This window comes from Trichosurus vulpecula, chromosome 6, assembly GCF_011100635.1.
Source record: "Trichosurus vulpecula isolate mTriVul1 chromosome 6, mTriVul1.pri, whole genome shotgun sequence".
Lineage (NCBI taxonomy): Eukaryota > Metazoa > Chordata > Mammalia > Diprotodontia > Phalangeridae > Trichosurus > Trichosurus vulpecula.
Genome location: NC_050578.1, coordinates 219,530,207 through 219,546,843, shown reverse-complemented (window position 1 = coordinate 219,546,843; position 16,637 = coordinate 219,530,207). Strand labels below are relative to the sequence as shown.

Sequence of the window (16,637 nt, the reverse complement as noted above, 5' to 3'; positions counted from 1 at the left end):
GGTTAAATGGAATGTCTTAAAGCAGGGCTGTCCAACTTTAGGTTACCTTAGGGCTGCATTAAAATAAAACAATTATTGGAGGGCCACACCCAGAACAAAAAATACAGTGCACTAACAGAAAGTGGGGGAACAGGCATCATCAATACAACAGGTAAAGGCGTGATACGTGAAAGCAAACACAAAACAACAAAGGGACAACACAACAGTATAAAGGTAGGTGCATACTGACTAGTCTGCATTGTACAGATGGAACGCATCCCACAGATTGATTGAAAATTCCGAGCGATATGTTCCATCCATAATATTGCTTAAAAACACCAAAGAAAATTAACATCAATGAGATTATTTATTAGTGATAGAAGTAAAAAAAAATCTAATACACATTCCATGCAAACTATTACTTCATTTTTTCTCTCTTGAAAATTAAAACTCACAGGCCAGCCCCATAAAATTGCATTGCGGCCACATGCGGCCCCTGGGCTATATTTTGGACAGCTTTGTCTTAAAGGATTGGACAGATCTCAGCCCATTTGTAGAAGGAAGGAAAGAAGCCCATAGACAAAAAGATTAAAATTCAAAAGGGACTTTTTCAATGGGGAAAGTTTAGGGTTGAAATAAGAGGGGTGGCATCAATGGAACAGGTAGAGGGATTGGCCCTGGGGAAAAGAAGGACCATCTCTTTTTCAGAGATTGTTGCAAAGACAATAGGGGATGATATTGAGGAGTTTTGAATGGTAGAAGAGGAAAGAAAAGGGAGCCCACAGGGAAAGCCCTTCTCATGTCAGAAAAGTAAGATGCAAAGTCCTGTCTTGAGAAGGAGGAATGAAGCAGGAATTGTAGAAAATTCATTCAGCACTCTACAAATTTTTGTTCAGTTAATGCATGCTTTTTTTCTTGTGGTCACAAAGAAAGAGTTGGACCACAGATCCATAAACGAATATTTATAGTCAGGATCTTCTCTGACCTAAACAGTATTTCAATATTTTATCTACTCTCTTAGTCAACTTAGAAGAGAAGAAAAATGAGTTTAGAGTTGGGAGTAGTAAGAACATTTCAGGAAAAAAGTAACATTTAAGATGATTTCTTTTATTTGGAGCTTACCAACAAATGCAAACATTTCTAGGTAGTTTGATCTTTAAAGGAAATATCTCAGATATATCGCTTGTTGTTGTTTTTGTTGTTTGTCCTTTGTTCTTGAAGAGGACCATGATATCAGAGAGGTGATGCCACAACATGCAAGTGAATTGGATTTAAGTGAGGGAGGGCTGTGCAAAGTCACCAGCCCATCTTGGTCCAGTGGCCAGATACACATCAGAACGACTGGAGATGGCCCCAGATGCAGTGGAAGACCTTGACCTTTTAAAGCTTAGGTCCTTAGCAGGTCTCAATGTGGCTGAGGCAATGTACATTCAGTGATTAAGCTAGGTAAAAAGAAATGAGGCAAAGAATGGCCTCTTTAACCCAGTCCAAAAAAAAAAAAAAAATAAAGATCAGAGTTGGAGGGGAAGACTTTCAGGATTTCTGTCCAAAACAGAAATAATTCTTGATTACATTCCCTCTGGATCGATCAAGGGATAAAAAAAATGACCAAGTGGGTTGTAGCCTGGGACCAATTATTGGCCAGTCAGTGAGCCTACCCTGTAAACCCCAAGAAATATTGTGATATTTCTGAAAGGAAAGAAAGGAAGGAGGAAGGAAGGAAGGAAGAAAGGAAGGAAGGAGAGAGAGAGAAAGAAAGAAAGAAAGAAAGAAAGAAAGAAAGAAAGAAAGAAAGAAAGAAAGAAAGAAAGAAAGGAAGGAAGAAAGAAAGATAAACAGGAAGGAAGGAAGGCAGGAAGGAGGAAAGAAAGAAAGAAGGAAAAGAAAAAGGCTGTTTCAATTGGGTCCCCAGTGGGGCTGCTCCTATTGCTCACAGGATTGTTGTTTGTCCTTCATTCTTGAAGAGGGCATGACATCAGGGAGGTAATAGCTTAAAAAAACCAAGATATATAGATTCACACACACACACACACACACACACACATCTACACATGTAAAATTGTACTTCTCTTTTTCTCTTGTGCATTTTGAAAATGTTTTGTTACTGTTCCTTTCTTTCACTCAGGTCTATCACTACCCACTTAGCTACCTCTCCTGACTCATAGTGGAAGCCCCCCCCCACCCTTGTAGGAGCTATGTATTGTCAAATAGCACACATCAACAGATTGGCTATGTCTAAAAATACATGTCTCATTCTGTACCTCTGGTCCATCATCTCTCTGCCAAGAAGGGGTAAATAATATTTCCTCATCAATCTTTTGAAGACATAATTTATCACTATGTTGATCCAAGTTCTGAGGTCTTGCAAAGGGGTTTTCCCTTTCATGATGATTGTGGTTATTATATAAATTGTTCTTCTGGTTCTACTGAGTTCACTCTGCATCAGTTAATACAAATGTTTCCATATTATCCAAAGCAGTCATAGTAATCACTTCTTACACCACAATAAATTGCCACTACTTTCCTATACTAGTTTGCTCAGCTATTCTCCAATGGATTGAAGCAACATGTAAATACTTACAATAGGCTGAACAAGTGCTTTCCTTTTGTTTTGCCTAGAAACAGCATAGTTACCCATTGGAAATTTCCCATAGTCCTTCAGGCTAGCAATATCTAGCCTAATGACAGCCCTTTTCAGAAATGCCAAATTCAAAGAACAAAATACAGTAAGAAGATATAAAATCCAGACTCCCTATTCCTTCTCTTTGGTGATTTTAAAGCACAAGGGTCATCTTGGAAACCAAAACCTTCCTCATAGTCAATTAGCATGAGGTGGATAACATCTTCAGTTGTGGAAGGCAGTCCTTTGAGAAGTCTGGGATCACAAATCAGATACTGTTTCCTTGGAAGGAATTAACAATGATGGTTAGTTGAGAGACCAGCATTTACACATTTGGATATAGTCTATGCGTATGTTTAATTTATAGCTAAGCCTCTGCATATACTTCCTATGGTTGGAATTCAAGTATCCTCTTCACTCTTAGAGTCTTTTTCACACTGGCACAATGCAAAATTAGCAAATCATACAGTCCTGTTGGTCCATGGAGAAAAATTTGGGAGCAACCTGTCCCCTATCCTTCTTTCCTTATTCATCTCTGCTTTGCTTAAGGGTGACCTGCCATGGTGCATAGGGGAAAAGTATTGGAGTAGGATAGTAGGATGGGCATGTAGGAGGTGGCCGGTGAATGTTTCCTGAATGTGTCAATAGACATACTCAAATCTTAGTCCTGTATTCCATTTTAATCTCTTTTTCTTCTATCTAATAGGCACTTTTCCCAAATAAGATGTCTGGTAATAACTGCACTGCTGTGACTGAATTCATTATTTTGGGGTTAACAGATGATCCAATCCTTCGTGTCATCCTCTTTGTGATTTTCCTAGGTGTCTACACTGTCACCTTAGTTGGTAACCTCAGCATAATCATATTGATCAGAAATAGCTCCCAACTTCACACTCCAATGTACCTTTTCCTCAGCCACTTGGCTTTTGTGGATATTGAAATTTCCTCATCTGTCACCCCTCTCATGCTCATGAATTACCTTGAGGACATAACCTTAATCCCTCTTCCAGAGTGTGTGGCCCAGCTGTGTTGTGGAGCCACCTTTGGGACAGCTGAGTGCTTCCTGCTGGCTGTGATGGCCTATGATCGGTATGTGGCCATCTGTAGTCCCCTACTCTACTCCACCAACATGTCTACTAGGGTCTGCACTCTGTTACTCATTACATCCTACCTGGGTGGTTGTGTGAATGCTTGGATCTTTACTGGTTGCTTATTGAACCGGTCCTTCTGTGGACCCAATAAGATCAATCACTTTTTCTGTGATTATTCACCACTTTTGAAGCTTTCCTACTCCCAAGATAATCTTGCTGAAATTCTTCCTCCCGCCTCTGCTGGGTCAGTAATTATGATCACAGTGTTAATTATCATAATCTCTTATGCATACATCCTCTTCTCTGTGCTGAAGATAAGATCCACTGAAGGGAGATCTAAAGCTTTCTCTACTTGTACCTCTCACCTCACAGCAGTCATTCTGTTCTATGGGACCCTTACATTCATTTATATGATGCCTAAATCCAGCTACTCAACGGATGAGAATAAAGTGGTGTCTCTTTTCTATACTGTAATGATCCCCATGTTGAACCCCCTGATCTACAGTTTAAGGAATAATGAAGTAAAGGGAGCACTAAGGAAAATGATGAGTAGGAAACATCTGTTTTCATAAATTCAGCTGAATACAATTGCTTTTTTTTTGAAAATTATTATTTATTTTAAACATTCTTTTATTTTTAAATTTTGATTTTCAAATTTTCTCCCTCCCTCCCTTCCACTCCCTTCCACACCCACTGAGAAGGCAAGCAAGATGATATCAATTATACATTTGAAATTATGTAAAACATCTTTCCGTATTAGCCATATTTCAAAACAAGCAAGAAAATCAAGAAAGCTAAAGAATTATACTACAGTTTGCACTCAGAGTTCATCAGTTTTCTCCTTTTTCACCATAAGTCCTTTAAAATTGTCTTGGATCATTTTTCTGATCAGAGTAGCCAAGTCTTTGACAATCAATCATCATCACAACATTGCTGCTACTATGCACAATGATCTCCCAGTTCTTCTTACTTCCATTTCCTTCAGTTTATATAGTTCTTGCCATTCTTTTCTGAAACTACTTCCCTCATCATTTCCAAAGCACAATAGTACTCCATAACAATCATATGCCAGTACTTGTTCAGCCATTGCCCAATTGATAAATATACCCTCTATATCCAATTCTTTGACACTACAAAAAGAGCTGCTATAGATGTTTTGTTCCTATAGGTCCTTTTCCTTTTTCTTTGATCTCTTTGGGGGTACAGACCTAGTAGTGGGATTGCTGGGTCAAAAGGTATGCACAACTTTATAGCCCTGTGAATATATTTTCAAATTGTTCTGCAGAATGATTAGCTCACTTCATTATTCCACCAGCAGTTCGTTAGTAGACTTATTTTTCCATCGTCCCCTCCAGCATTTATCATTTTTGATAGGTGTGTGGTGGTAACTCAGATTTGTTTCAATTTCTATTTCTCTAATCAATTGTGATTTAAGGCAATTTTTCATATGACTATAGATAGCTTTGAATTGTTCTTCTGAAAACAGTCTATTTATGTCTTGTAACCATTTATGGATTGAGGAATGGCTTTTTTTTTACAAATTTGACACTCTTTTATACTCAGTATACTTTTGAGAAATGAGGCCTTCATCAAGGAAACACTGTAAAAATTTTTGATCTTACATTGTCTATGGTACTTTGTAGCATAATGTAATTTCCCTGATTATCTCTTTTACTTAGGTCTATTTTTCTTTTGTTTTGGCTCTGATCATGATTACTATCCCTTCCTTTTTTACTTCAGCTGAAGCATATTAGATTTTGCCCCAGCCCTTTATTTTAACTCTGTGTGTGTCTTTCTGTCTCTTATAAATAACATATTATTGGATCCTCGTTTTAATCCATTCTGCTATCCAGTTTCATTTTATGGGTGAACTGATGTCATTCACATTCACAATTACGATCACTAACTATATGTTTCCCTTCATCCCATTTCTTCTCCTTCTCCTCCTCCTCCTCCTTCTCCTCCTCTCTCTCTGTCTCTCTGTCTCTGTCTCTCTCTTTTCCTCTTTCCTTCCATCACCCCCTTCCCCCAAACTCTATTTTGCTTGTAATCACTGCTTCCCTTAAATCATCCTGTCTTTTGTCATACTCATCTCTTTCTCTTATTTCAAACCTCCCAGGTCACAGAGAAAATACTTCAAGCAGCCAAAAAGAAACAATTCAGATAGTATGGAAACATAGTTAGAATAACACAAGATTTAGTGACTTCCATGTCAAAGGAGTAGAAGGCTTGGAATATGATAGTTTTGAAAGTGAAAGAGCTAGGATTACAACCAAGAATAGTAATAATCATTCTGGGGAAATGGGTAGTCAATGCAATAGAGGATTTCCAAGCATTCCTAATGAAAAGACCAGAGCTGAATAGAAAATGTGACATTGAAATAGAAGACTTAAGAGAAACATAAAAAGCTAAGCACAAAAGAGAAATCACAGGTGACACAAAGAAATTAAACTGTTTGCATTCTATTTCTATTTTTCCTGCTGGGTCTAAGATATGAAGGCAGTTTTCCTGGATAATTGCTTGAAAGATGATGTCTAGGTTCTCTTTTTGGATCATGGCTTTCACATAGTCCAATAATCCTTAAATTATCTCTCCTGGATTTTTTCCAGGTCAGTTGTTTTTCCTATGAGATATTTCATATTTCTTCTATTTTTCATTATTTTGACTTTGTTTTATTGTTTCTCATTGTTTCGTGGAACTATCAGCTTCCACTTTCCCAATTCTATTTTTTAATTAATTATTTTGGTAAATATTTCACAATTACATTTAAAAATATTTAGTATTTTATTTTCTGCCAGTTACAGGTAAAAACTATTTTTAACATTTGTTTTTAAACTTTGCATTCCAAATTCTCTCCCTCCTCCCCCCCCCCCCATTGAGAAGGCAAGCGATTTGATATAGGTCAGGCGTTTCTATAATAATCATGTTAAAGAAAACATAGACCAAAGGAAAAAACCCTCAAGAAAAATAAAGTTAAACAGTATACCTTAATCTCTATTCAGATGTCATCAATTCTTTCTCTGGGGATGGATAACATTTTTCATTCTTCAAAGTTGTCTTAGATCATTGTCCAGTTCTAATTTTTAATGAATTATTTTCTTTAGTCAAATATTGTACCCTTTTTTTCCTATTTGGCCAAATTTGCTTTTTAAGGAGTTCTTATCTTCAATAAATTTTTATATCTCTTTTTCCATTTGGCCAATTCTACTTCTTAAGGTGTTATTTTCTTCAGTATTTTTTGTGCCTCTTTTACCAAGCCGTTAATTCTCTTTTCATAATTTTCTTGCATCACTCTCATTTCTTTTCCCAATTTTTACTCTACTACTCTCATTTCTTTCTTTAGCTTTTCCAGGAATTCTTGTTGAATTTGGACACAATTAGCAGTTTTCTTTGAGGCATTTTTTGTGGCTCTTTTCACATTATCGTCTCCTTAGGAATTTATGTCTTGATTTTCCCTGCAACCATTGTAATTTTTATGGTCAAGTTCTTTTGTCGTTGTTGCTTATTTTTTCAGCCTATTTCTTGACTTTGAACTTTATGTTAATGTTAGGCTCTGCTCACCTGGGGAGTGGGAGGCATTGTCTAAAGCTTTGGGCTTTGTTGTGCTGCTGTTTTTAGAGCTTTCTCTGAGAATCTGTGTTTTTGGTACTTCCTAAGTCATGTGATCCTGGGAGAGGTGTGGTCACTGCTCTCCTAGTCTGTGCCCCCTCCCAGGAAGGGCCCCTAGTCCCTTGCAACTGTAAGCACTTAGGAACTGTGTCCAAGGCCCTTGCTCCCCTGTTAACAACCACTAGGACTCCTCTCCATCCTGGAACTACAACCCAGAACCGCATATGGGCAATAGAGTTGCCAGTAAGTGCTACCTGTGCCCAGTGCCAGCAAAGAGTCTCCTATAATCTTTTTCTGACCAGTTGTCCCACTCTCCTTACTGTCTCTGGGCTGAGAGCTCTCAAAGGTGCTGCTGTGCTGTGACTACTGTTGCCACTATTATCACTGTGGCATGTGTGGGCTCCAGATAGGCCTCCACCCTAGTGGCACAGACTTTTCTTGCTGACTTCTTAAATTTTCTTAGGCTGGAAAAATGTCTCACCTTAACCTTTTGTTGATTATCTCTCTCCAAAACTTGATTTGAGGTATTATTTTAAAGTTGTTTAGAGAGGAATGTTCAGATAGTTCAGCTGGATAGCTGCCCCTAACCTGCCATTTTGGCTCTGCCAATACAAGTATTTGTTAAGTATATACTATGTCCTAGGCACTGTATTAAGCTTAGGGGATACAGTGACAAAAATGAAACAGCCCTAGCATGTAAAAATCTAATAATACACTGATATAATGGTTATGATCAAGTGATACAAATAAATGGGCTTTAGAAAAAGTGTGTTTTCATTTAGTTCATTAGATTTGTGAATTTAAATGTTAATTATGATGGTCTGAAAACACATACAGTGTTCCAGAAACATCGCATCTTGTCAAAGGAGTAGAGAGAGGTGTCTTCTCTTTACTCAGTTTCCATTAATTTATGGGGGTTGTTCTTTCTATTACATTGGTGTATTCATTTTATGTATCGATGTCTTGATTCTGCTATTATCACTCTGTGTCAGATTATGTAAATGTTTTCTATGTTTCTGTATTAATGCAATATTCTATTATGTTCTTGTGCCACAATTTGTTTATACTTTCTTCAATCACAGGACATCTGATTTGTTTCCAGTTCTTTGCTACTACAAAAGTAGTGCTATAAGTATTTTGATGTATGCAGTAACTTTGCTTCAATCTGCATTCAGAATCCATCAGTTCTTTCTCTGGATGTAGATAACCTTTTCCATCATGTGTCCTTGGTAATTGTCTTGGATCATTTTGTTGCTGAGAAGAGCTAAGTCATTTACAATTGATCAGCATACAATGTTGCTGTTACTGTGTACAATGTTTCCCTGGTTCTGCTTCTTTCACTTTGTATCGGTTTGTACAAGTCTTTCTAGATTTTTCTGAAGTCGGCCTGCTCATCATTTCTTATTGCACAATAGTATTCCATTGCATTCATATACCACAACTTGTGCAGCCATTCCCCAAGCCTCACTCTTTCTTCCGAGTCACTAAAGACCAATGTCAAGACAAAAGTCAAGATGACTTTCAATGGCCAGGATATAGTGAAAATCCTTGGCATCTTTAATGTCTGACCAGGCTCTAAGTACTCCACAGTGTCTGCTTCAGCTTCTGTCCTCACCATTGGAACACATTGTTTTTATCCATCCCTTCTGCCAGGGAAAGTCTTCACATGCTTAGAGTGGACATCCCTCTAACTCGCCAAAGGGTCTGATGCCTGTTTGTTACTTTTAACCTGGTTTAGTCTATCCGTCGAGATGGTTTTTCTATGGGATAGCTCTTTGGGAAGGGTGAGGGGGGAGAAATACTAGAAAAAAATTTAGGTCATGTAAAAACAAAATATATCAATAAAGAATACTTTGAAAAATAAAGATCTTCACAGCCTGTCCCCTTCTTCCATTTCCAGTCTCTCACTTTACTCCCATCCACGTAATTGTACAATCTAGCTACATTGGACTATTTGCCTTTCCCCACAAATGACACTCCATCTTGATTATTCTCCTCTGTATGCTTTCAATTTTTTTTCTAGAATGTGGAGGCCAATACTGAACATAGTATTCTGTATCTTATCTGACTAAGGCAGAATCCAGTGGAATCACCATCATCCTAGTTAATGATCCTATGTTTCTCTTAATTAGATCTAAATTTCTATTAGCCCTTCTGGCTGACATACTGAAAAATGCTTACTTTTCTAATTGCTTTGTAATCTATTTTTTTTGTAAACCTCTAATTTAATATATAACTGATTTAAATTCTGGATCTGTTGTTCTACCTATTTTACCTTTTAGCCAACATGAAATAATTTGGGCAATAATCACTTCATAGAATGATTCAAAATCTGACAGAGCTAGTCCTTCTTTCTCTCTTTTTCTTCATAATTTCCTTTTATGTTATTATGCAGTTCATACTGGTTTTTGAGGGTACTTATCCCAACTTACACTCCCATTGACAAATCAGTGTCCACAGAGAAAGGTTCTAGGAGTGGCCTTAAGGGATTATGCTGGGTTTTTTTCTAATACTATCAGCTTGAACCCCTGTCCCCATTTTGGCATGTTCTCCCTAACATCAGTTTCCAGTGTCATCATTTGATTCAATGATTTATTCCCCAATGTCATTCAACCAATTATAATCAATTACTGTTACAAAGGGATATTTACTGAGAAGCTGTAGCACAACCAGAAGTTATAAACACATCCCTGTGGACTACTAGCATACTCTCCCCTATACTATTTCAGCCCCTGGGAGAGTGGGCTCAAACGTAGAGTAGTTACCATAAAGCATTGGCTCTATCAAGTTAACTTTGAAATCCAGCCTTGCCAATGGATAGCCTCTCCCTTACTTGTAGGAGCATGGCATCTTGACTGTGAAATCAATATCTTGCTGGGATGGGTTCTGGTCTCTTCTTAGTCCTCTGTTGGTGGTCTAGAATTGGCTGCCTACAAATTCTATTATCTACTCCTCTTCTGGACTTTTGAAACACACATGATCTGAGCCCTCTCTAACAGTCCTTCATCTAAAAACAAATCAGAATAGACACAACATAGGCAGAAGCAACCACAGGGCCATGTGTTCATGGATTCATGTCAACCTGGGTGGAGAGAATAGGTCATTGGCCCTGTGTTTTGAATGTTAAGAATTTTCTTAATTGGAGGCTTAGAGAAATTGTGACTAAACTTATAACTTTTCATCTAAAACAAACCCCCTAAAGCTGAAAAGAAGAGAACCACAAGGGCATTTGGAGCCTACAAATCCAGTTTGAGGCTTAAACTGAGCCAATTATTGTAATAGACACGAAACAGAGATGGTGAATGGAGCTTCAGAAGAGTAAATTGACACACTTTTCAGGAGCAAGAACAATAGTGCTTTGCTTATGGTTCCCGAATTGGCAAATGAAGAGATGGGGTGGGATATGGTAGGAGGTATATTTGGTGGAAAGGTGGCCTTTGAGGAGATGAACAGACAGCAGTGTTAGGCATAGCTGGAGCTGGCTTGATCTGCTTTAGTGCAACAAGGAAGGCACTTATTATTGTGTAGTGAAATGGAAGCTTCTTAAGTAAAAGAAGCATTGTAGTGAGTAGAATTTATTATTATCATTTTGAGTTCAGAGTTTTCTTTGAAACCTTTTGTAACTATATATGTATATATGTGTACACACACACACACACACGTGTGTGTATGTATATATATACATGTATATATATACATGAGTGGGCTATGTTTTTGAACTCAAACTGTAACTATAAGATATTAGCTTCTTCCCAAGTCAAACTCAAAATAATTATTACCAACTGTTTTGTGGATGCTGCCCACCATGAGATAACAATTATATCACATGGTTACTAAATATATTTCATTCTTAGGCTAACTATAAGAAATGTTCATTATAGGCCTTCCCTCCTGCTAACAATAACATATTTCTGAAGCTACAGACATAGTTGATTGTATGCTAAGTCTGAGTTGCCATTCTTGGCAAATACTGAATTCATACAGACTGTTCATAATCTTAAATATGCATTCCCTAGCACAATCTCCAGGAGGGATTGTTTGTATAAGGTGAAATGATTCTACTATGCTCTAGCAGGAGACAAAGGATTAGGAATTTTAATTTCTCCATGTTTGGCCCCCAACTTTGGGCTGTGGACACTGATAGTCTTTTCCAGCTACTCTCCTCTTCCTACCACCAAATGTGACTTTCTTTTTAGTCCTCATCTCTGGCTCCACCTGTATAAAATGGTTTTTCTGAGCATGGCCAGAATGGAAAAGACCATATGCCCCACTCCATAAGCATGTCAAACCCTTCACTACACAGAAACTGTTGTTGGGCTCACCTTTTGTCTAAGCGGGGGAAACAGATTCATGTTTTTATCCCTCTTTAGGAAGTTATAGAATAAAAATCAATATGATCCTTTGAATTAAGATTCCCAGGTTGGAAGATCCTGCCATTTTACAACAGTCTATTTTTTCTGTAATATTTCTGTGTAATTTGCCACTGTGCCTCTCTCTTGCATTCCATTCTCGATAATAAAACATACACACAGCAGAAATTGTTGTGATCAAACAAACTTTTGGCTGATGCCATACTGCAATGCTAATTGAACAGAAATGTAAACAAACTGGATGTAACAAGGAAACTTTTGAATTAACAAAGGCTTTCCCAGGCTGGGAGAGAGAGGAACAGAACTGGTAAATCACTGATCTCAACTGTGCCAAATGGAAGGGGTAATAATAACTGGTCTTCTTAGACAGGATCCACAGGCTGGTCTCCTAGCTCTAATTGCTATTTAAATGCTGCCCCATCCACTACCAAAAACATCTTCAGTCCCTTGAAATTCTTTTCAGAGTGGTTAACTCATCTTCTTACTTATATCTCTTTCCTATCACAAAACTTTTCCAGTGGAAGGGGAAAAGAGGAGACCCAACTTCTTTAAAGCATAATCCTTCTTTAGTCAGTGGATCCAAAACAAAATGAGAATCTTCTTTCATCTGAACTAATAAGACCATCTCATAATTTGACTTGTAGTTTCCATTATTGTATAGTGAAATGGAAACTTCTGTTATTGTAGCTGTGTGTGTGTATAAGAAATTATGATAATTTTAACACTGTCATCACAATTATTGACCCAGTAGAGGCAGCAGGAAGAATTTCAGCTAGAGAAACACCAGAACATGAAGGCTTCGAAAGTGGTGTATAGTTACAGGAAAAGTGGTTGATTTTGTTAGGATCACAGAACGACAGACTCAGTAAGCAACCAGTGACTCCCCGTTGTCTCAAAAATAAAATACAAACTCTTCAGATTGATACTTCACATCTTTCACAATCTTAATATAACCTATTCATCCAGACTCATTTCACATTATTATTATTATTCACATACTCAGTATTCTATTGAAATTGGCAAAATGTTATTTTCTGAACTTGGGATTCCATTTTCCATTTGCATGCTTCTGTAAAGCCATCCCCCAGCCTGAACTGGACTTCTTCTTCATATCTGCCTCTTAGAATCCTTAGCATCATTTAAGTCTCTGCTAATGTGCTGCTTCTTACAAGAAACTGAGTTTCTAGTGTTTTCCCCTTCTTTTCTTAAGTTGTCTTTTACTTAGTTATCTGGGTAATTTTCTTATCTTGTAAACTGTATGCTCTCGGAGGATAGGGACTTTTAAAAATATTTTCTTTGTATCTGCAGTGCCTAGCACAGGGCTATTACATAGTAGATGCTTAATAAATGGTCAACTGCCTGGTGCTGGGCCTCTCTGAACAAAGCTAGTTGATTCTTTCCATGAGGCACCCACCATTTATGTTGTTGAGTGCCAAATTTGTATTCTGCTAACCACTAAAGTGAAAAACTTTAGACAAGTAATCTCAGAAAGGAAGTGATTAAGCTTCTGGATATGTTGCAAAGGGACCCTGTGGTTGCTAGATTATGTGAGGAGCCATATGATTGAGTTTGGTTAATCATAATCACCAACAATGCTAGATTCCTTAAAAATCCAGCTATTTCCTATGAATTCCAACTGCTCTCAGGGTGCATTTTGTCATTTCAACAACTTGATTGATTAAACAACATTTTAGTGAGCGCAATCATTATTATACAAGATCCTGAGCTGCATGCTAAAGGTCCAAAGAAGAAAAATAATGAAATGTGTGCCATCAAGGAGTTTACTACTTGGATGTAATTATGATTATGAAATACAGACAATTGGTGTTTAGTATTTGGAAGTATAGAGGTGAAGGAGATCCAAACAATGTGCAGTAGAAATATTTGAAATGGGAAAGATGACTGAAGGCATTAGGGAAAGTTTCACAAAGCAGGTTGCACCTGAGCTGGACCCTGAAATAATAGAACTTAAACAGGGGGGGAAAGTATATTTTAATCATTAGTATGTTTGGAGTTAGGAGAATACAGAACAATATCAAGAATCTATTAATGTTCCAGTCACTGGAACAACTTGGCATAGAACAACTTGCTTGAAATGTTTTTGGAGCCAGATTTTAGAAGGTCTTGCCAGTTTCAGGAGTTGAATTTTAGCATATAAGCAACAGAGTCACTGATAATATTTTATTGGGGAAGCCAATCAAAAGTATGCCTAAATTTTAGGTTCACATTAGTCTATATTGACTTGACATAGCTATGCATATGACATGAAATCTGGCACTTCTAAAAAAGGGCTTTGGACCCAATCTACTCTATTATGAAAAGACCTACACCCTCACCAGTGACACCTGTTAATTGACTCCTGAAAACCAACCCCGCTAGAGTCCTTGAGACTTTGGCTGTTCAAAGTGTCCAAAAATCTGTTATTATAGATGTCCCAAGGCCTATCCATTCACCAAGGTTCATATAAGCCTAACAAGTTTGATGGGGTTTATCATTTCAGTTTTTCATAATCTGGCACACAGATATAAAATGGCACCCCTCCTTCCTGACTGAAAAAAAATCCCCTCACAAAAAACCAGACTCCGTGTTTTGTACCAATTTTTTTGAAGGGACATTAAATTCTGAATAGATGGTAAAGTACTTCCATTGACCTTGTATTAATTACATATCCTCTATAAAACTATAGAGGCTCCTAAAGGAGATCCATAATCACTCTGAAGAGTTGGGCCCAACTATTCCCACTAGAAAGATTGAAAATCATCTCTAAGGCTCTGCTGGAACTAATCTGGGAGACTCCAGAGAAAGTTCTTGCACATTGCTTTTAACTTCTCTCCTGGAGGATTTAAATGTTTCTATATTCCTGTGAAGGACTTTGTAATTACCTTGACAAATACTAGGGGTATTTGAATGAGTTTTTATTTTAAAAAAAGATTTCTAAGAATATAAAAGCCAGGCTTCTAAATTATTCTTATTTTAAGGACATTGATAAATTTGGGAGAATTGAGATAAGGTGACCGGGGATGATGAAAGGACTTAAAAGCATAGTCAAATTATTTATAAAAGACATTTGAATAAAGATGCTATTTGCACCCAAAGAAAGAACTGATAAATATAACTGTATATAGCATAATGTCACACATGTATGTATACATATATAATATATATATGCATACACACACACACCCCTCTTTGTGTCTAATGGTTGACATTTGGGTGGGGGGATTGGGAAGAAAAAAAAGGTTAAAAGGAAATTTACAGGATAATTTTGTTGTATATTTGAAAGGAATAGCAAGTTGTGCATAGTAGATTAGTAGTTTCATGTACAATCATTTTATTATTGTACTATGTTATGGAAATGCTTATTTTATTCCAGTATATTAAAAATAAAATTAATAAAAACAAATAAATGTAAGTCAAGGAAAAAACTCACTGGTTTTACCTGGCCAAAAAAAAAAGCATAGCCTGGAATAAAGAAGCCTTAAGAATCTCATGATATTTGTCTTTAAGTACTGGGAGACAGACTAGATTTGCTCCAATTGGCTCCAGAAGGCAAAAGTAAGAGCAATAAATAGAAGTTAAAAAATTAAAATTTTTCCTTTTAGGAAAAAATTTCCTTAAAATGGAGCTATTCCCAAAGTGAAATGGGCCTCCTCTGGAGGCAGTCTATTCTCCCTTACTTAGCAGCCTTCTAGGGGAGGCTAGACACTCTTAGGGAATGTTGTCGAGAGCTTTCAATCTGGTCCATTGAAGGAGATGAACTGTGAGGTCTCTGTCAATGCTGATTCTAATGACAAAAAAAAAAAATCATCCAAAGTATTCTTCAGATAAAGAGATAAGACATGCCAGACCCTTTTCCAGAAAGGGCACTTGATCTCTATGGACAATCACTGGGAGAAGATAAAAAGGTATTTCTTTAGGGAATCAAATTTATCTTAGTAATTGTGGCTGGCTTTTTTTCCTGGGTGCCTAGGGAAGCTGTGCCTGTAGCCACAGGAAAAGAGATTTAATAGATTTGTACTGTCAATTTATTGCCACTGATTCTGAGCTTCCAGGCTACTGTTTGAATGAATGTCCACTCTCATTGGCAAGTTAAGCCCTCAAAAGGCAGCTACTGCTCGTTTCACTCAGGTTCCAAGGGGCAATCCAAAAGGGGTGGGGTTTTCTCCTATTATTACAGCTCATGAGCTCAATCCATGTGTTTCTTTTAGATTATCAGATAAGTTAGTCTGCCAGGCTTTCTTAGCTTTTAGAAAAGGGTATTTACTAAGGAGGTGTAATAGGAACAATTGGTACATTTACACTCAACCTCTATCCTGAAATCTGCAATATATTCCACCAAAAGTACATACAGAGTCTAAGAGAAAGTGGGTTCAATCTTGGAGCGCAGGTGGCAAAGGAAGAGTCTTTAGATGTTCCTCTTCGGTACTGTAAAATTTTCTGCTAGGCTCTTTCTAGTGTTCTGAAGCGGCTTTTCCTCTGTATACCTAGTTTATCCTTGGCTCCAGTTGCAAACGCCACTACTAGTAACCATTATTTGGGATCCCACTGGGAGATGATAAGTCCAAATCCTCTGACTCTGAAGTCTACAAGGTCATCCTTTGGTGGTGGTTGTAGGGAAACAGAGGAGATGGAGGGGAATCCCCTAACCAACTTTCTCTCAGAAACTGGAAGTTTTTATGCCACTGGCTGGCCAGACATTGCAATTCTCAAATGCTAACTAGTTTGCTGATTTTCTACAAACCCCAAAGTATATGGCTGAATCTCCACCCTTCTAAATATAATTCCTGTAACAGTTAAAATATCTTTGCATGGTCACTTGGTTTAGTGGACCTATTGTGTGGTTTGGGTAGACATTTTAAATAGATTGCCATGATTGATACTCCCACTCTTCCACCTCCACTCCTCCACCAGAAAGGATCTATTCCTAAGGGACTTGATAGGACAGTTCTGGCTTCACTCAAAAGGATA

The 16,637-nt window shown here is 37.5% G+C and overlaps 1 protein-coding gene across 1 annotated transcript; it reads left to right on the top strand.

The window, feature by feature from the left end:
* Nucleotides 1–3,317: 3,317 nt before the first annotated feature.
* On the top strand, nucleotides 3,318–4,262 carry LOC118853690 (olfactory receptor 508-like). The gene has a single exon (XM_036763878.1). The coding sequence runs from the start codon at nucleotides 3,324–3,326 to the stop codon at nucleotides 4,260–4,262; it is 939 nt and encodes a 312-aa protein (XP_036619773.1). The 5' UTR covers nucleotides 3,318–3,323.
* The last annotated feature ends 12,375 nt before the right edge of the window (nucleotides 4,263–16,637 follow it).

Bases quoted from the DNA above. Each gene is read 5' to 3' on its own strand.
- LOC118853690 (XM_036763878.1), top strand. From the start codon at position 3,324: ATGTCTGGTAATAACTGCACTGCTGTGACTGAATTCATTATTTTGGGG.